Source organism: Panthera uncia, chromosome F2 (genome assembly GCF_023721935.1).
Source record: "Panthera uncia isolate 11264 chromosome F2, Puncia_PCG_1.0, whole genome shotgun sequence".
In the NCBI taxonomy this organism is placed as follows: Eukaryota; Metazoa; Chordata; class Mammalia; order Carnivora; family Felidae; genus Panthera; species Panthera uncia.
In genome coordinates, this window is record NC_064812.1 from 48679705 (window position 1) to 48700369 (window position 20665).

The 20665-nt window shown below is 35.8% G+C and overlaps 1 protein-coding gene and 1 pseudogene across 4 annotated transcripts in view; one reads left to right on the plus strand and one right to left on the minus strand.

The window, feature by feature from the left end:
- Nucleotides 1–20665, minus strand: part of WWP1 (WW domain containing E3 ubiquitin protein ligase 1) — a 134029-nt gene that overhangs the window by 90136 nt on the left and 23228 nt on the right. For 2 of the 4 annotated variants that reach the window (XM_049633184.1, XM_049633180.1), the window contains exons 1-2: nt 14247–14329; nt 10208–10298 (exon numbers count right to left, since the gene is read on the minus strand). In XM_049633184.1, coding sequence (XP_049489141.1) covers nt 10208–10277 — 70 coding nt within the window. In that variant the 5' untranslated portion in view covers nt 10278–10298; nt 14247–14329. Of the gene's footprint in view, nt 1–10207; nt 10299–14246; nt 14330–20039; nt 20136–20665 lie in introns of those variants that run through there. The other 2 variants (XM_049633182.1, XM_049633183.1) reach the window with 2 other exon arrangements.
- Nucleotides 13817–16792, plus strand: LOC125924237 (eukaryotic translation initiation factor 4B-like; annotated as a pseudogene).

Here is a 20665-nt window from a genome sequence, read left to right on the forward strand (position 1 = left end):
TACACCTAGGAGTGGAACTACTGGGTCATATGATAACTCTGTTGAATAATGCCAGACTGTTTTCCAAAGTAGTTGTACCATTTTACATCCCCACCAGCAGGATATAAGGGTTCCAATTTCTCCACATCCTTGCCAACCATTTGAATTTAATAATGAACTGCATCAAGCATCAAGAGAAAGGTAAGTATCTTCAGATTCAACATACCTATTAACCTGTGCACTACAGGTAGTGTTTCATACTTGCCTACTGAAAATTATATGAACTTGGGCAATATTTAAAAAAATGCTTTATCCGGTTTTTTGGTTTCCAAAAAAAGGGAAGTATTTGCTTTTTCAAATAAAAACATTAATATCAAAATGTCATTTGAAAAATTAACCATAACCCTTCACAGAAAGTGAATTTTATATCAAATTGACCTGATTTGGAGGAAGACCTATTTAATTTAAGCTAAGCAATTAATTTTAAATAATTTTTACAACTACTAATTCAAATAAGGAGTATGTATTTTCAGCGCAAACTACGACTGCCAGCAGTAATAACAACTTATCAAGATCACCTCTATCATCTATTACCTATGAATACATGGGTCTGAGATGAGAAAGTGGAACACTTCCTCCATGCCGTATCTGTATCACATGTTAAGGATAGGAACATAAGCTAATGCCTTCCATTCTACTGTGAGAAAATAGTAACAAACAGTCACACAAATAAATCACTGAAATACAAAGTGATAAATACTGCCACAAGTATTTGAAATATAGTATATCTAATTAATATCTGAAGTACAGCAAGAGAGACTCAAAGAAATACTATAATTAAGTACTGGTAACATAAAACAATCTGAGTGTTCAATGGAATGCCTGAAGTGCTATTATCAGGGTCTTGGCAAAACTCATTCCCATCCTTCTGTTGCAAATTGCTCTAAGTTCAACACCACTGTAGTGACATAGAAGGCACAGACATCTCTCTCTCAAAAAGTCCCCCACCCAAGATTCTTCACTCCAAATTGAAGAGTGATTTCCTCAAAATAAGCAGGGCTTATCAATACACTAGAAGGGGAAGGCAATACTGCATGGTGTTAAAAGCAAAAGGTGTCTTTTCAACAAATGGTGTTGGCACAATTGGACATCCACATGCAAAAATATTAATGCAAGCACAAACCTAACATCCTTCATAAAAATTAACTCAAAATGTATCACAGACCTAAATAAAACATAAAACCATAAAACTCTTTAGAAGATAAGAAAATCTACATGACCTTGGGTATAGTGATGCTTTCTTAAATACAACACCAAAGGCATGATCCATGAAAGAAACAACTGATAAGTTGTACTTCATTAATATTAAAAACTTCTGCTCTGCAAAAGACAATGTCAAGAGAATAAGAAGACATACCACAGAATAAGAGAAAATATATGCAAAAGACACATCTGATAAAGAACTATTGTCCAAAATATATACAGGACTCTTAAAACTCAACAATAAGAAAACAACCTTATTTTTAAAAAATGGGCCAAAGACCTTAACAGCACTTTACCAAATAAGTATGTGGACAGCAAGTAAGCATATGAAAAGCTGTTTAAAATGTTATCTGAAAAAAACAAATTTAAGCAACCATGAGATACCACTACACATACATATTAGAACAGCCAAACTCTGGAACACCAGCAACACTAAATGTTGCGGAGGATGTGGAGGAACAGGAACTCTTACTCATTGCTGGTGGGAATGCAAAATGGTACAGCCACTTTGAAAAACAGTTTGTTGGTTTCTTATAAACTAGACACAGGCTTACCATATGAGCCAGGAATTGTACTCCTTGGTATTTATCCAAAGGAGGTGAAAAGTTGTATCTACACAAAAAACCACACATGGATATTTACAGCAGTTTTATTCATAACTGCCAAAACTTAGAAGCAACCAAGATGTCCTTCAGTAGGTGAATGAACAAACTGTAGTATACCCAGAAAATGGAATATTATGCAGCACTAAAAAGAAATAAGCTATCAAGCCACAGAAAAACCTAGAGAAAACTTAAATGCATATTTAAGTTTTATTTAGTTTTACCAAATGAAAAATGTCAATCTGAAAAGGCTATATACTGCATAATTCTAACTATACAACATTCCAGGAAAGACAGTAAAAAGATCAGTGGTTGCCAGGGCTTGGGGAATGGGTGAGGAATGAATAGATGGAGCACAGAAGAATTTTAGGACAGTGAAAACACTCTATGTTACTATAAAGATGGATACAGGTCATTATACAATTGTCCAAACCTGCAGAAGGTATAACACCAAGAATGAGTCTTAAAGTAAACTATGCACTTTGAGTGACTATGATGTGTGAAAGTAGGTTCATCAATTGTAATGAATGCCCCACTCTGGTGAATGATTATTAATGGAGGAGGCTGTGCATGTGTAGGATCAGAGGTATATGGGAAATCTCTGTACCTTCCTCTCAATTTTGCTGTGAACCTAAAACTGCTTTTAAAAAAAATAAGTCATATGTGGACACATCTGGGTTCATATTTTAACTCTGCCACTTACTAGATACCTGACCTTAAGTAAATCAATTAACCTTTCTGACCCTCAATTTTCTCATTTGAAAAATAGGGGAACAATAGTATCTGATTCTTAGGATTGGTGAAGAAAAGCCTGCAAGTACAATTATTATAAATGCATGCCTGGCAACCACTTATGGTAACTATTACTCTATCATTATTATTATTCATATTTACTGTATAGAATTAACTCTTCTGAGTTAATTACAGATACATTCAAAATCTATCCATTTTACACCTTTTATTGGCAAAGTCTTCAATAATACTAGGTGCTAGCAAGGTAAAAAAAAGTGATTTTTAAAAGATACAATTTGGGCAAAAATTTAATATAAATAACTAAAATGCTATGATTTTAAGTAACTAAAAAATAACCTTGTTAATTCAAGTAAGATTCTAATTAGTGAATTACATATTTTTCCATTTAATAAGTTTCCTTTGGTGTTATTCACAAAACGTCCTCTCTTCTAAGATTACATAAATACTGAAAAATCTATCAGAAAGAGTCCGTATGCGTGTATCTAAAGAGACAACATTTAAGAGACCCACTCATAATAATGACACCTCAAGACCCAGTGCTAATATCATCCTCAACGGGGAAAAAATGAGAGCTTTTCAAGAACAAGGTCAGGAACAAGACAGGGAGGTCCACTCTCGCCACTGTTATTCAACACAGTATTAGAAGTCTTAGCCTCAGCAGTCAGACAACACAAAGAAATAAAAGGCATCCAAATCGGCCAGGAGGAGGTTAAACTTTCACTCTCTGCATATGACACGATACTCTATACGGAAAACCCAAGATTCCACCAAAAAACTGCCAGAACTGATCCATAAATTCAGCAAAGTCACAGAATATAAAATCAATGCACAGAAATCAGTTGCATTCCTATACACCAATAATGAAGCAACAGAAAGAGAAATCAAGGGATCAATTCCTTGCACCAAAAACCATAAAATACCTAGGATAAATCTAACCAAAGAGGCGAAAAATCTATACACTGAAAACTACAGAAAGCTTATGAAAGAAATTGAAGAAGACACAAAAAAATGGAAAAACATTCCATGCTCATGGATAGGAAGAACAAGTATTGTTAAAATGTCAATACTACCCAAAGCAATCTACAAATTCAATGTAATACCTATCAAAATAACACCAGCATTCTTTAAGGAGCTAGAACAAACAATCCTAAAATTTGTATGGAACCAGAAAGACCCCGGATAGCCAAAGCAATATTTAAAAAGAAAACCAAAGCAGGAGGCATCACAATCCGGGACTTCAAGATGTATTACAAAGCTGTAATCATCAAGATAGTATGGTACTGGCACAAGAACAGACACTCAGATCAATGGAACAGAATAGAGAACCCAGAAATGGACCCACAGACCTATGGCCAGCTAATCTTTGACAAAGCGGGAAAGAATATCCAATGGAATAAAGACAGTCTCTTCAGCAAGTGGTGCTGGGAAAAATGGACAGCGACATGCAGAGAAATGAACCTGGACCACTTTCTTACACTATACACAAAAAACTAAACTCAAAATGGATGAAAGACCTAAACGTAAGACAGGAAGCCATCAAAATCCTCGAGGAGAAAGCAGGCAAAAACCTCTTTGATCTTGGCCGCAGCAGCTTCTTACTCAACATGTCTCCAGAGGCAAGGGAAACAAAAGCAAAAATGAACTACTGGGACCTCATCAAAATAAAAAGCTTCTGCACAGCAAAGGAAACAATCAGCAGAACTAAAAGGCAACCAACAGAATGGGAGAAGATATTTGCAAACGACATATCAGATAAAGTTAGTAACCAAAATATATGAAGAACTTACCAAACTCAACACTCCCAAAATAAATAATCCAGTGAAGAGATGCGCAAAAGACATGAATAGACACTTCTTCATAGACAACATCCAGATGGATAACTGACACATGAAACAACAGCCAAAGTATGGAAAGAGCCCAAATGTCCATTGATGGATGAATGGATAAAGAAGATGTGGTGTGTGTGTGTGTGTGTGTACACACACACACACACACACACACACACACACACACACGTATACATATGGTGGAGTATTAGTCAGCAATAAAAATGAATGAAATCTTGCCATTTGCACCTACATGGATGGAACTAGAAGGTATTAAGCTAAGCGAATTAGAGAAAGACAAATATCATATGACTTCACTCATATGAGTACTTTAAGATACAAAACAGATGAACCTAAGGAAAGGGAAGCAAAAATAATATAAAAACAGGGAGGACGACAAAACATAAAAGGCTCTTAAATATGGAGAACAAACAGAGGGTTACTGGAGGGGGTGGGAGGGGGGATGGGCTAAATGGGTAAGGGGCATTAAGGAATCTACTCCTGAAATCATTGTTGCACTATATGCTAACTAATTTGGATGTAAATTAAAAAAAATAAATTAAAAATACCCCAAGAAATAAATTAAATTAAAAACAGGAAAAAAATAATAATGCCTACCCACCCCCCCCCAAATCTAGTAATAAATAAATGTAGAGGATCTGCATGAAGATAACTATGAAACCTCACAGATAGACATAAAAGACTTGATGGGAATGACATGATATATTCCTGGATTTGGCAGTTTTAACAATGAAAGATTTCAATTATATCTAATTTAATGCATTATTATTTTTTTTTAATGTTTATTTATTTTTGAGAGAGAGACAGACTGGGAGCAGGGGAGGGGGAGAGAGGGAAGGGAGACACAGAATCTGAAACAAGCTCCAGGTTCTGAGCTGTCAGCACAGAGCCTGATGCAGGGCTCAAACTCATGAGTTGTGAGATTGTGACCTGAGCCGAAGATGGATGCTTAACTGACTGAGCCACCCAGGGACCCTTAATACGTTATTTTTAAACGATCTAAATGAAAACATTAACATTGGTTTTGAGGGAGTTTTGGGACGGCATGGCAGCAGAGGAAAAGGGAAGGCACGACTCAAAAATTCAAATGAAAGGTTTAAAAAAAAAAAAAAAAGAATGGTGCAGATATATTTTAAAATACCAAGTAATGAGACTTCTCCCAATATATTATGTAAAGTACTACAAAATGAAAATTAAAGGGGCGCCTGGGTGGCTCAGTCGGTTAAGCGTCCGACTTCGCTCAGGTCATGATCCCGCGGTTCGTGAGTTCAAGCCCCGCGTCAGGCTCTGTGCTGACAGCTCAGAGCCTGGAGCCTGTTTCAGATTCTGTGTCTCCCTCTCTCTCTCTGACTCTCCCCCGTTCATGCTCTGTCTCTCTCTGTCTCAAAAATAAATAAACGTTAAAAAAAAATTAAAAAAAAATTAAAATTAAAATAATCTACAATGTAAGGGCAGAGATGAAAAAAAGAATAAGATGTTTGTATATGATCATGGTAGCATTTCAAATCCATGGGAAAAGATAGATTATTCCATAAATGTTGAAGCATTTGAAAAGAATAAAGCTAAATAAAGTTAAAGTTAAAACACTCCTACAAAATTATGATACATATGATCACAATTTAAAAGGTGAAAGTAATAGAAGACACAATAGCTAAAAATTTACAAATGTGAACATAACAGTGCAGTAGCTTTTCAATCTCAAGTCTTACATTTTTATATGCCTTGCACTCTGTTTCTTATCCTTTCCTAAAGAAAGCCTGAAATCTCAACTATTTTTAGATGGTATGCGTATGTTTGCTACTATGCTTATGTGCATGCTTTACTCTAGTAGATCACGATATTACGGTGGGTAACTTTCTTTTAATTTTTTTTACAGTTTTCCTTCTTTCCATGATCAATGTTCATATTCTTATTTGCTACTGCCAATCAGATGTGTTAAGAACAGAAATAGGAATAAAAATAAATCAGTTAATAGAATATGTCAGTTTATAAATCATACCTGCCAAACTGTAATAGCAGAAGGGTCTTAAACATGGTACTGATTATTTTAAAAATAAAACAAGGGGCGCCTGGGTGGCGCAGTCGGTTAAGCGTCCGACTTCAGCCAGGTCACGATCTCACGGTCCGTGAGTTCGAGCCCCGTGTCAGGCTCTGGGCTGATGGCTCGGAGCCTGGAGCCTGTTTCCGATTCTGTGTCTCCCTCTCTCTCTGCCCCTCCCCCGTTCATGCTCTGTCTCTCTCTGTCCCAAAAAAAAAAATAAATAAAAAACGTTGAAAAAAAAAAAATTAAAAAAAAAAATAATAAAAATAAAACAAATATCAATACAAAACAAAAACAAAAAGAAGAAATATCAACAGAGGTCACTGTTCTCTAATAAAAGGAGCGACAGACAACTTAGACTTCTAAAACCTTGGGATTTTCCTAACAGAAGACACTTGATCTGATTCTCAGTCTTTACTAGTAAAATAGTAAATATTTATTCCAAAAGGTATTGTTAAATCAGTTAAGATTGTGGATTATACGGTGCTTCGTATTTTTAAAAAATTAGATCAACAAAATGAAAGAAAGGTAAAAGGGGAGGGGAGGAAAGGGGAAAAGAGAAAAGCAAGGACTAAAATCTGGTGCCATTTAGCATAGGTCCAAGTTCAGTTTCCCAAGACCATCACTGTATTTCAAAAGAGTAATTGATACTCAAAATGATAAATACCATGGTGGCATTATCTTGGCTACTTGCACTTCTCTGGTCCACAACTATTTTCCAATTGGTTCTCTAGACTTTATGGTGATTCTATGAGCTACTTGATAGCTGTTCAGTAAGTTAGTTTTTGGCTCAAATCAATCAGATCAAGTTTTTGTTATTTCAACTAAGAACTCACACAAAGGTCAGGACCAAAAACAAAGTTACACCTCAGATATGTTAGCCACAGGTCCTGCACAAATAACACTGAAAATGAAAAATGTGGCTGTAAGCCTCTTATGTAGAGCAAAAGAAGAAATATTAGGAATTACCTACCTAGGTGGTTGTGAAGTGAAGTACACATCAGAATCATCCAGGGAATTGCCTCAAAACATACACCCCCATGGTTCACAGAAGATGAAATACAATACCCCTTAAACATGGCTCAACCTCACTCATAATGAGAGAAATGATATTTACAATGACACCAAGATACTACTTTTAAAATAAATAAACATTAAAAAATAAAATTATTTTGAGAGAGAGAGTGAGCCCAAGTGGGGGAGCAGCAGAGATAATCCCAAGCAGGCCTGTGCTCTCAGCACAGAGCCCGATACAGGGTTTGAACTCACAAACTATGAGATCACGACCTGATCCAAAACCATGAGTCGGACACTTAACCAACTGAGCCACCCAGGCGCTCCCAAGATACTACTTCTTCCCTGTCAACAACCCAGAGCTTGATAACATCTTTTGATGAAGCTATGGGGAAACAGGCACTCTCTTAGATATCCAGGAACACAAAATGGTACAGACCGTATGGAGAGGAATTTGCCAATAAATGGCAATATTACATGTATCTACTCCCTGACTCAGCAATTTAATTCTAGGATTCTATCCTAAAGACACATGAGCAAAAACAAGAAATGACATTTGCATAAATCTTTATTGTAGCACTATTTGTAATAGCAAAAGAATGGAATCCTGATGTCCATCAACAGGAGACTAGTTGAATTAGCTTTGGTATGTCTATTCAACAGAGCACATACTATGCAACACCAGAAAGGTATATACCCTGCTATGGAGCAAGCTCCAAGATAATACTGTAAAATGAAGAAAAGTGCCTAAGAAGTGGGGGTTGGGAGGAGAGATATGAACACATATACTATACATATCTGCTTAAATTTTCAAAAAGAAGCAGGGGCGCCTGGGTGGCGCAGTCAGCTGAGCGTCGGGCTTCAGCTCAGGTCATGATCTCACAGTTTATGAGTTCGAGCCCCACATCGGGCTCTGTGCTGACAGCTCAGAGCCTGGAACCTTTCAGATTCTGTGTCTCCCTCTCTCTCTGCTCCTCCCCTGCTCGTGCTCTGTCTCCCTCTTTCTCTCTCTCTCAAAAATAAACATTAAAAAAAATTAAAAAAACAAAAAGAAGCAATGGAAAAGCAAACTAAAGCTAATAAAAATGTTTATGTACATTTTTAGGTAAGGAGAGAAGGGGGAGGAGTGGCATGGAGTAACCAGACCTCTCCAAATATACCTTGATTTAACAGTTTTAACTCCAGAACTATATAAATGTTTTACATGCAATAAACAAAAATAAAAATAACTGAAAGCAATAAGCCCAACTGATTATCAACTTGGTGATATAACCAAATGGGAAACTATTTTAAGTTACTTTGAAACATGGTATTCTGACTATACACCCTAAGGAGGGCAACTTACAAAGAAATCATAAACTGGGTCTATTGTTTTTAGTAATTTTAATGTTGGCAATCTGTATGTGTGCATTAGGATAAAACAGACATAATTATGTTAATGTCATCTGGAATTAAGATTTTTGGGTTAAGAGAAAGAGAGATAGAAATATACAGTCAAATAAAGTAAAAATATCATTTTTCTCCTTTTAGTGGAAAATGGTATGTAGAGACTACAGCCATTTTGAATTTGAAATATCAGCATGAACTCAGGATTTGGTTTTTGCTTTCTAAGACATAAACATTTCCTAGCCCTGGTCACTGAAAACCCTAGGAACAACTGACCTCATAGCGTAAGTACCATAGGAATTACAGTATCTTCTTACAGTATCTTCTCAATCCCACCTCTCCTGAGGCAAATACTGGTTCTGATATTCTAAGCACAGAGCTGCATACACACATCCCTCCTTTTTTATATCCATATGGTTGTATACTATGCACACTACTCCACATCTTTCACTTATTATTTTAGAACTTGGTTCCTTTGGGTGCATATATTTATTTCATTTCATTGTCTAACTAGAATTCCACTGCCAATCTTGCTATTATAAACTTTCTTCCCTCCCTCTCCCTCTCCCCAATATATATTTTACCTCCAGGAATTTTTTATCTTGCAGTTATTTATATTGTTGATATATAATGAATGAATTCACCTGCTAACCAAGACTCTAATCTTCTGCAAATGCTGTTCCCTCTCCCTCTAATGCTCTTTGCTTCCAATCTAATTTGAGATGAATTTTGACTCCTCCTGCAAGAGTTAAAGTATTATGCTCTGAGTCCTTCTCTTACCCTATTCTCCTGTGTCTGCAGGCCATCTCCGATCCCAAGCAGAGTAAAGACACGTTCCTCTAAGTTCTCACTGCATCTAGTTAATAATCACTCTGAATGATAATTGTCCATATAAAACAAACCTGTCTTAATACTACACAGTAAATTCCTGGAGAACTAGGGCCTTATGTTTTCTTATATGTAATTCCAATTAAATTCTGGCCAATGATTGGATGGCTAAATAAATGAAAAACAGCCTTCAACATCCTTCTCTACTCTAGTAACCATTTAAGAACCATTTCAATGATGTTTTTTCTAATACCCAAATTTTCCCACTACCAAAGAGGATATATCTTCCCTGCATTCAGCACAGGGTCAATAAATATTTACTGAGTAAATAAAATACTTTAGAAGGTCTCTACCTTTAAGGCCTATTGCAACAAACATACCACAGTATGAAACTAAAAGAAAAGACACTTATGGAATAAGTTTGCTGAATTGCGTATTAAAAAGGAAGGTTCAGCAGGGAATTGCTATATTAAGTTATTATGAAAATAACTTACCAGTTACCTGTAACTGTGACCTCCCACTGTGGTTATTACTAGTATCAGAACGTGGTGAAGCAGTGGCCATGTCCCAATATTCAGCTTAAACCTATTAAAAAGTGTATTCAGGTGTTAGACAAGGGAGTGTAACTTTCAATATGATTAAAACAGTTTAAATCAATTAGGAAACTGTACCTAATACATTATTTTCAACTCATCAAATGACATATTCACAGTTGTCTTCCATTTAAAATGAAAACTTAGTACTATAAGCATTAAAGAAGAATATGGCCAATAAACCAAATTTAGGTCAATTTGGACAAAATAAATGATGATACTAAGAATCCAGGGTTAGTCTATAAAAAAAATAAACATACAAATAGTTTTTATTATATAAGATATACTTCATTTATTTACTTGCTTACTTATCTGAACCACCTAAGTAAATTGGCACTTCACCTTTTAATACTTCAATGTGTATTTCCTAATACAAAGCTCTTAAATAACACAAGAACAACGACCAAATTCAGGGATTTAACTAGTACATTACTATTCTCTATTATACAGTCCATATTCTATAATTTCGACTGTCACAAACAAGGCATTATCATATTTTTTCACTATAGGACCTAGTTCAGATTTATATATTGCATTTGTTATCCTGTCTCCAGTAAATCTTACATTTCTTTAGTTAATTTTTTCCATGTTCTACTTCATTCCTTCACCTCAGTTTTTACTTTTTAAAGTAAAATACAAAGCTGAGCTACTTCACCTTTTTTCTACATGGCAAATATTTTAAGACTAAATTTCTATCCACCTTTAACCCACTAAAGGAAGGATAAAATGGAACATTCTAGTCAAGATGAAGAGAAATTAATGAACATAATGTTTATCTTGTTTTTCCCTGTTTGTAGTCTTTTTTATGCTCCATTTAGATCATTCCCCCAAATTCAGGAATCTAACACTCTCAAAATCATTATACTCTCTCTTCACTTATTTATAGTTGCATATATTATGTGTCTGTATATATGTGTGTATGTGTATAAAAAGGTAAACAGTTGGGGCACCTGGGTGGCTCAGTCAGTTGGGCGTCTGACTTCGACTCAGGTCATGATCTTGCAGTCTGTGAGTTCAAGCCCCATGTGCTGACAGCTCAGAGCCTGGAGCCTGCTTTAGATTCTGTCTCTATCTCTGTCTGCCCCTCCCCTACTCTCACTGTGTGTCTCTCTCTCTCAAAAATAAAATAAAAACATTAAAAAAATTTTTAAAAAAAAGATAAACAGTTGCTTACTATTTGATTAATTAACTTTGGTTAACATTTATTCACAGATTCTGCAACCTCATCTAGGCCAATGCTGTTATTCTGCAGGTGAGAAAACCAACTCAAGGATTATATCACCTGCAGGTACGTCAGGTGTCATATTCATAGAAGAAAATCAATGGGAATAGAAACTTTCAATAATCCATGGACAATGAAGAAAGTCAATGGTGAAGGTTTGAAACTGAAGGCTTTTAATTTTAAGTAGCTGGTATACTAAATATTTTGAAAGGTCCTCCTGCTTCAGTGTAAAAGATCCTGGATAAATTAAAACCAGTATAGTTTTCAAACACTGTTATATTTTCAAGAAGTATAAAAAATTATCAAGCTTACTCCCACCCCATATAATAGCAAAAAAACAAACAAAACAAAAACCAAAAAAACAACAACAAAAAAACCTTTTAACTAAGCTGAAATATAACAGCGAGTAGTAAGCAAAAAATACATTTTTTTTAACTAGAATATTGCCCTGGATGTGCATGCTGATAGCAGCGCTGGGATCAAGAGATAAAGCACTCGGTCTGCTGCAAGGTAAGGGAGCAGAGACTCCCACAAGAAGCAAGAACCCAAGTCTGCTATAACCTGTAACACAGCAGAAATATACATATGCTCGCAGGAATGGACCCCAATTTAAGCCACTGTGATTACCCAAGATAAAGAGCAACCAGTTATGAGCTTACGGTTTAAAAAAAAAAAAATCAAACTTATAAGAAAACAAGTCACCATGAGTAGAAACAAAAAATAATACTCTCTGAGCCTACATGGACTTTACATATTATGATGATTAATAGTACAGATTAAGTATAAATTTTTAAAAATTTAGTTTTAACAATAAAAGATAAAACACGGTCAAGCAAAAAGACTTGGAAAAATAGCATTGCATATTTGAAAAATAAACCTGACAGAATTTGCTTAAACTCCTTCTTTTAGAATGGTTTCAGATTTATACAAGTTGAGAAGATAATGGAGCTCTCATATACCCCACACTCAGCTTCCATGTGGGGTATATAAAAACTCACATCAGTATGCCACATTCGTCATAACTAATGAGATGATCTCAATATATTATTATTAAATTCTATAGTTTATTCAGACCAGATAGAACTTAAGAATCAGTAAATTTGAATATAAATCTGCAAAAGTCATTAACAAGTAAGTACTGAAATAAACAGATGGAAAATACCAAAGAAAGGCTAAAAGACATGAAAGTAATCTGACATATATTTCTACTCATATTCCAGAAAATGAAGAAAGAGGAGGTCATACTAGGAGAGAAAGTGACTTAATTTTCTAGAAACAATGAAAGACATTTATCCACAATTCTAAGAAATACAGCATGTGTATATGTATATGTATATGTATATGTATATGTATATGTATATGTAAAAGAGGTGGGATAAAAATAAAGACATTCACATGTGGCCACACAGTAGTGAAACTGCAGGACACCAACAAAGGACCATGTTAAATAAAAGCAGCCAGAGAGAAGACATTACAAAGGAAGAGAATAATGTGACAGAATTCTTAACAACAATGAAAGCATAGAAGGTACAACAAGCATATCTACAAAGAACTGAGACAAAAATTATTCAACCACTAAAACTCTCTTTGGAGAGTATGGAAGACATTAAGACATTGCCAGAAAAACCAAAAGAGAGTTTATCAACAGTAGACCTTTACCTTAAGAAAATCTAAAGAACATGTTTCATATACGAATAAAATTACCACAGAAGGATGCTCTAAGAGGCAAGGGAAAGAAGGACAAAGAAATTGGTAACCATACAAGTAAATCTAAATAAATATTGTCTGAGTAAAATAACAACAACATTTTATTATAGGAGCTAATTATGTAAATCCCTTGCAGAGGGATTATAATCTGGTTTAATTTTAGACTGTACTGCACTCTCAGCAGAATTTCAAGGGTAATCATAAAATAGAAATGACAGTATAATTTCCAAGCTAGTAGAGTAGAATTTAAAAAACCCAAGAATTCAACTAATCCATAAAAGTCTAGACAGATTTTTAAAAGCATAAATAACCAGAACTATAAGAAAGCACAAAGAGAATCCAAATACAGAAATAATCACAACAAATATATATGGATAATTTCAAAAAAGACACTTAGTAAAGATACTAACAGAATTTTTAAAAATATGGAAAATAGCATATGAGACAAATATAAACAAAAAGACAGGTGGGATTAGTTATGAAAGCAGACAAACAGCATTATTAAGGAGAACAAAGAAAATGACAAGACGTTCAATTCAGTAAATAGACATAAAATTTTTAATTTGCATGTTTAAAAGAAAATGCTCCCCAACATAGCAGCCTCAGCAAAAAAGAAGGGGAAGACCATTTCCCCAACAGACTTTCTGGCTGAGGATGATAGCACTGGTAGGGGAAGCATCCCTGTCTCCAAACCACTAAGTGGGACTGATCTGGAAGATGTATCAACCACTTGATACAGTAATGATAACAGCATGTATAAGGCACCTCCAACTAATCACTGCATCCTGACCACTGCTCTACAGGCTGCCTGGCAACCCATTATTGACCAGAGCCATCTTCCCAAATTGCTACTCTATACCACTTTTCTAGGAAACACAACTGGTGATGTGACAGAAGTCTCCATTAAGGAATTCTTTAGAGGATTAACTATCAGTGCAGTGCATTTACCATGTGAACCCAGCAACTCAAAGAGATTGAAAGGTTTTGACTATGTGGAGTTTGAGAACTTGCCTTCTTTGCTCAATGCCCTCAATGAAGAGTTTCTGGTTAAAATTCCAATGGATACTCCTGATTAAGCTCAAGTTAAAGACAAGGATGGTTTTTCTTCTGGCTGAGGAAGAAATCAGGATTCTCAGAAAACATCCAAACACACAGCTTGGATGACTACCTAGAAGAGGTGATGACAGCTGTGAAGACAAATATCATGATCATTATGGAGGCCAGGATTGCTAAAATGACCAACACAGCAGAGACTATGATTGAAGCTATGGCTCCAGGATAAACAGCAGAAGTGAATGTGGTAGTGGCTACTAAGGGATGATGACTACAGAGGGAGTGGGACCACCATGAAGACCAATATGATAGACATGATGGTCAGTGAGGAGCTCCAAAGACAATTATTCTGGGGATGATTAGAGACATGATGACAGAGGTCTCTCCCAAAGAACCAAACTGAATCTAAAGCTGCAGAGTATTCCTAAGGAAGAGGACTCCTTGGCTGGCACCTCCCAGTTTAGTGGAGCAGATTCTATGTTTGGAGCAGCAAAGCCTATTGACCCAGCTATAACAGAATAATAAGAAGTAAAAAAAGCAGCTACACAAGTAACAGGAGACAATGCAGCATCAGTTAGATGAACCCAAACTAGAATGACAGCCCTAGGAGAGACACTCAAACTGGCAAGGCAAAGAAACTCCAGAACAAGAATGGTCAAGGACAGGAAGTGAGTCATCTCAAACTGGGACTTCAGCTGCATCTGTCAGAAGTCAGAGCAGGATGCATGAAGGAGAGAAAGTGAGATGTCTGGAAAATAAAACAGTAAGGCAGAAGACTGCCACTCTCCAACTTCTAATCCACCCAAACCTGATTAGCTGCTGAAGGTAATGCTGTCCCCTCCATTAAAAGAGGAAGCTTGGTGAAGTGCTAATCCTTGTGCTGATTTCAGAGCTCAAACAGAGCAGCAATCTCCTACAAGGCATGGGGGGAAAGTAGGTCCAGCTCTATCATCTCAGGAAGGATGAACCTGGGAAGATGAAAATAAACTAGATGGGGTGAGTGTCCAAAAAGGTAGAAGTGGGAACTCCATCATGGCCTAAGATAGGAAGGGAACGAAGACAAATGGAAGGAGTCTGAAAGGAAACATGCTAAAAGGATCAAAATTCCAACTCTGCACCTGAGCCAAAGAAACCTGAAGAATCCAGCCTATAAGTGCAGTACTGAAAATATGCCACTCTCTCTGATGAATAAGATTAAAATGAGGGGAAAGGATTATTCAGAATAGACCTCTACATCCTGTGCTTTTTCCTACTCTTACTGCCCTGAAACATTCCTGAGCAAATCAAATATTTATCCAGACAAGACAAAACAAAATTCACCATCTCTTGGCAAGGGAAAAAAAAGCCTCAAAGGATTTTTAGAACTACAGGATGAAACTGACATATTGGCATTGTCATGGGTGATTTCAACACACTCCAATTTTTCATAGGTCAAAAATAAAAATAAAAACAAAATGAATAAGCAGAACTTAAACAGAATCATATACCAAACAATTAGAAAATAAACATTCTTGGGGCACCTGGGTGGCTCAGTTAGGTGTCCAACTCGATTTTGGCTCAGGTCGTGATCTCAAGGTGGCAAGATCAAGCCCCGCCCAGGTTTCATGTTGGGCGCAGAGCCTGCTTAAGGTTCTCTCTCCCTCTCTCTCCCCCTCCGTGCTCACTCTTGAAAAAGAAAGAAAGAAAGAAAGAAAGAAAGAAAGAAAGAAAGAAGAAACATTTCTCAAGCATATATGAGGCATACAGAAAACTAATACATATACTGGAAGATAATGAAAATCTCACTGAATTTCAAAGAATATATATCAATCATATTGTTCCCAGGCTTTGATCATATACAATTAAGTTCAAAAATCAATAATGGAAGAAAAATTTTAAAAAACACAAATAGAGAAAAAAAAAACTTCTAAATATTTCATAGGTTAGAAGAAGTCATGCTGAAAAATTAAAAAAAAAAAAAAAAAACAAGCAAGAACTGGAAGATAACAAACATACCATATAAAAATTTGTGGGATACAAGAAAAGTCAACTTAGAGGCAAATCTATAGCCTTAAAAACTTATACTAGGGAAAGAAAAATGGTTGAAAATTAGTAAGTTTTCAACTTTCAATTAGTAAGGTCAATCTGTTAAGTTAGAAAGAAATTAACAGCAAAAAACCCCAAAAAAGTATGGAATAATAAAGAACAGAAACTGATGAAATAGAAAAAAGGTGACAGAAAGAATCGACAGAGTCAGAGTTCTTAGAAAACACTAAAACAGGGGCACCTGGGTGGCTCAGTCAGTTGAGTGTCTGACCCCGCCTCAGGTCATAATCTTGCAGTTCGTGATTTTCAGCCCTGTGTCTGGCTCTGTGCTGACAGCTCAGAGCCTGGAGCCTGCCTCAGATTCTGTGTCTCCCTCTCTCTCTACCCCTCCCCTGATTGTGCTCTGTCTCTCTTTGTCTCTCTCAAAAATAAATAAACATTAAAAAAATTATTTTAATAAAAGAACACTAAAACAAACAAATGCCTGCCAAGACTGATAGAAGGTAAATAAAACAAGATAAACAAGATGAAATAAATGAAATGAAATGGGAGCCCCAAAATAGACCAAGGTATGTAAGGACATCCTCATGTAACAGACATAACAATGCAGATCTGTGGAAAAGAGGGACTACTAAATAAGACTGAAATTACCTATATGAAAAAATTAAATTGGATCCTCACTTTACATCATACACAAAATCAATTCAAGATGGACTAGTGATGTACATACGAAAGGAAAACTTTAAAATTTTTAGAAGAAATTAGAGCAGAAAACTGTTTTGTGCCCTCCCAGAACAGAAGGATTTCTTAAACTTACTAACCAAAAAAGCAAAGTGTAAATATTTTTACTATGTAGAAACCAAGAACTTCTGTTTATCATAAAATATTATAAACCAAACTAAAAGACAATCTATAAATTATAAGATATTTATAAAACATAAAGCTGATTAAAGATTAGTATTTAAACTATATGAGAACTTCTATAAAAAATAAGATAAAACAACACAAGTAGTCAAATGGGCAAAAAGCCTGAACAGGAATTTTATAGAATAAGGAAACTTGTAAGGTCAATTTGTACGTGAAAAGATGCAGAATCTTATTATTCATCAGAGAAACTCAAGACCACACGAAATGTTATTTTTAAACTCACTAGAATGATAAAAACTAGAAATGTTGACAGTACCAAATAATGGCAAAAAAAAAAAAAAAGTAAAGCAATGGTGGCTCTTATACACTGCTGCCAGGTGTTTCATTTTTTTTTTTTTTTCAAATGTTTGTTTATTTTTGAGAGAGAGAAAGATCATGAGCATGACAGGGGTAGAGAGAAAAGGAGACACAGAATCCAAAGCAGGCTCCAGGCTCTGAGCTGTCAGCACAGAGCCTGATGTGGGGCTCGAACTTATGAGCCATGCGATCATGACCTGAGCAGAAGTAAAGGCTTAACCAACTGAGCCACTCAGGTGCCCCACTGTGACTAGGTGTTTAAATTGGTAAAATCCTGCTGGTAGGTGTTAAAATTGGTACAATCACTGGAAAACAATTTGGCATTATCATATAAAGTTGAACATTTGCATATCCTTCAATGAACAATTCTAGATATAGAATACGAAAATTTTTTACCTGTGTGCCAAGTGTAAACATACTTCAAAATAACAACAAAAAAACCTGATACTCAAATGTCCACTGGTAGAAAAATGGTTAAGTTAATTAGGCTAACTCAAATAATGGAACATTATACAGCAATGAGAATGAATGAACTACAGTTGCAGGCAACAACATTGAATGGGTCTTAGAAATGTAATAGTGAATGAAAAAAAAATACAAATGGAGTTCTGAGCCTCACTCAGTCCCACCTTTAAGATTTAACACTCTCCACTGAGGTCATCTTCCTCTTACTCAGTCCCACGTCTAAGATTTAACATTCTAAACTAAGGTCATCAAGAAATACTTCCAACTCTTAAACACAAAGAAGAAAGAAATGAATTCTTTTGGCAGCTATCATGACTTCATCTTTTGCTATGCAATTCCTTTGAAAATGCCACACTTCCATGATTGAAAAAGCAATCCAGGGGCGCCTGGGTGGCGCAGTCGGTTAAGCGTCCGACTTCAGCCAGGTCACGATCTCGCGGTCCGTGAGTTCGAGCCCCGCGTCAGGCTCTGGGCTGATGGCTCGGAGCCTGGAGCCTGTTTCCGATTCTGTGTCTCCCTCTCTCTCTGCCCCTCCCCCGTTCATGCTCTGTCTCTCTCTGTCCCAAAAATAAATAAAAAACGTTGAAAAAAAAAAATTAAAAAAAAAAAGAAAAAGAAATCCAAAAACATGGTGGCATTGTGGATTCTGAGTCTCAAATGCTTATACAATCAACAAACTGAATGAAGCCCATTAAAGAACTGCTAAGGTCCAAAGGCAATCAAATGACAAACTGTCACTCTTCCAAGGAGTACACTATGAATCTAATGGAAACATTTCTGCACAAACTAAAGAAACTAATATGTGAGAATACTTCTGCTATATTTCTGTCCTCTGGATAAGGCACTTCATTTTGTATATGGTGAGGCAATAAGCACAGCCCAAAAGTAAGTCTCCATGATTATTTAATTATAAATATGAATGTGCACACTGAAATTTTTCTATGTATTCTTTTATGATACTTGAATATTTTCTCTGGAACGTATAAAGATTTGTAAATTAGGTTTTCCTCTATACTAAAATGCCTTTTGTGCAAGGTTTACAAAGGCTATAAAAAGAACATTTATTATACTCAAAACAAAAAAAAATACATTTGTGGTAATGCAACTAAGGAAAAGAAGAGATAAAAAAATCGGAATAAAAAAAAATTCAGAACAGCAGTTACTTCAGGGATGGGAGAAAGACAGGACCATGCAGTTACAGACGTGCTCACAGGTAGCTCTTTAACTGTGTAGGTACTGACCTACTTCTTAAGTGGTTGGTTCCCAAATGTTTGTTTTTATTATTAACTTCCATATGTTACATATAATCTGGCATGTTAAAATTACAGAACTTCTAAAAATTTAAAGAATGCATGGAAGGCAAGAAAGTAGGTAAAGTGTAGATCACTAATCCATCAAGTATGATGTCTATAGCCTGTGAGGGAAAAAAAAGGGAAAGGCATAGCTGTCACAGATGATGTGATTAGTCTTCCAAGAAAAAGACACTTCTTCCTCTGAACAATGGATGAGGGATCTAAGGAAAGGTGAAGATGTTAATTCATTTGGAAGCAGATTAAAAGAAAATTGAGAGACTTTATTAGTCAATTAGATAGAAAGGTAACTGCAGAGCAAAAAAGATAAACAGGCATAGGATTCGTTATTTTGAGTACATGCTTCTGGTAATCAGTAACTGCAAAACATGACAGAAATGGTTCAAAAATGGTACCATTTTGCCTTAAAAGGAACACAGCAAATAAAATGATCAATTTCAACATACGATTAGTTCCCACACTTAACAACATAAAGTTGTATGACACTTAAAATATAATGCACTGCTATATATATTCTTTAATCTGGTATTACAATAATGTTGTATGAGTGGGGGGGTACTAGTCTCATCTTATGGATGAGAAAATTGTGCCTCAAAAGTGTTAAAAGTCTACAATCATATTTTGTTATGACAATATAGGTCTAGATCAGTATAAGTAACCGTCAATATGTGGAGTTAAGAGTGTTAAAATAGAGTCTTACTCAAAAAAGAAGTTGCTAATCACTTACTATGTACCAGGAGCTGTGCTAGACACTGGGGATATAAAGATGAGTAAGACAGGATTCCTTCTTTCAAGGAGCTCATAGTCTAGTGAGGAGACAAACCTGTAAACAAATAAATACCTTTCAGTGTTACAGTTACTAAAATAGATGCAAAATGTAAAGTAGAACATCTGGGGCACACAAGAAAAAGTGGATAATCCAAACTATCAGAATCAGGAGACAGTTCACAGAGAAGGTATCTTTGAATGAACTGTGTCTTCCTTTGAATGAACTGTTTCTTGAAGTATAATTCTCCAAGAGAAAATTACAGAAATTATGGTGCATTTGGAGAACTATTAGAATGGCTGGAGAATGGAAGGTAGGGATAGTGTCAAGTGATAAGGTTAACAGGCAAACTGAGTAAACTAAACTGCACAGCATCCTATGGAATAGTTTACATGGTATTCAAAATATACCAAGCGTAGTAGTTTAAAGTTTATCATAAAGGTAACTGATAAGACACCAAAGGGTTTCAATAACAAGAATCACATTTGAGGGGAATAACTCTGGCAGCAGCAGGGTTAGATCTAAAATATTGAGTTTATCTGAATCAGAGCACTGGGAGTGGTGGTGGGCGGGGCGGGAGGAGGCGG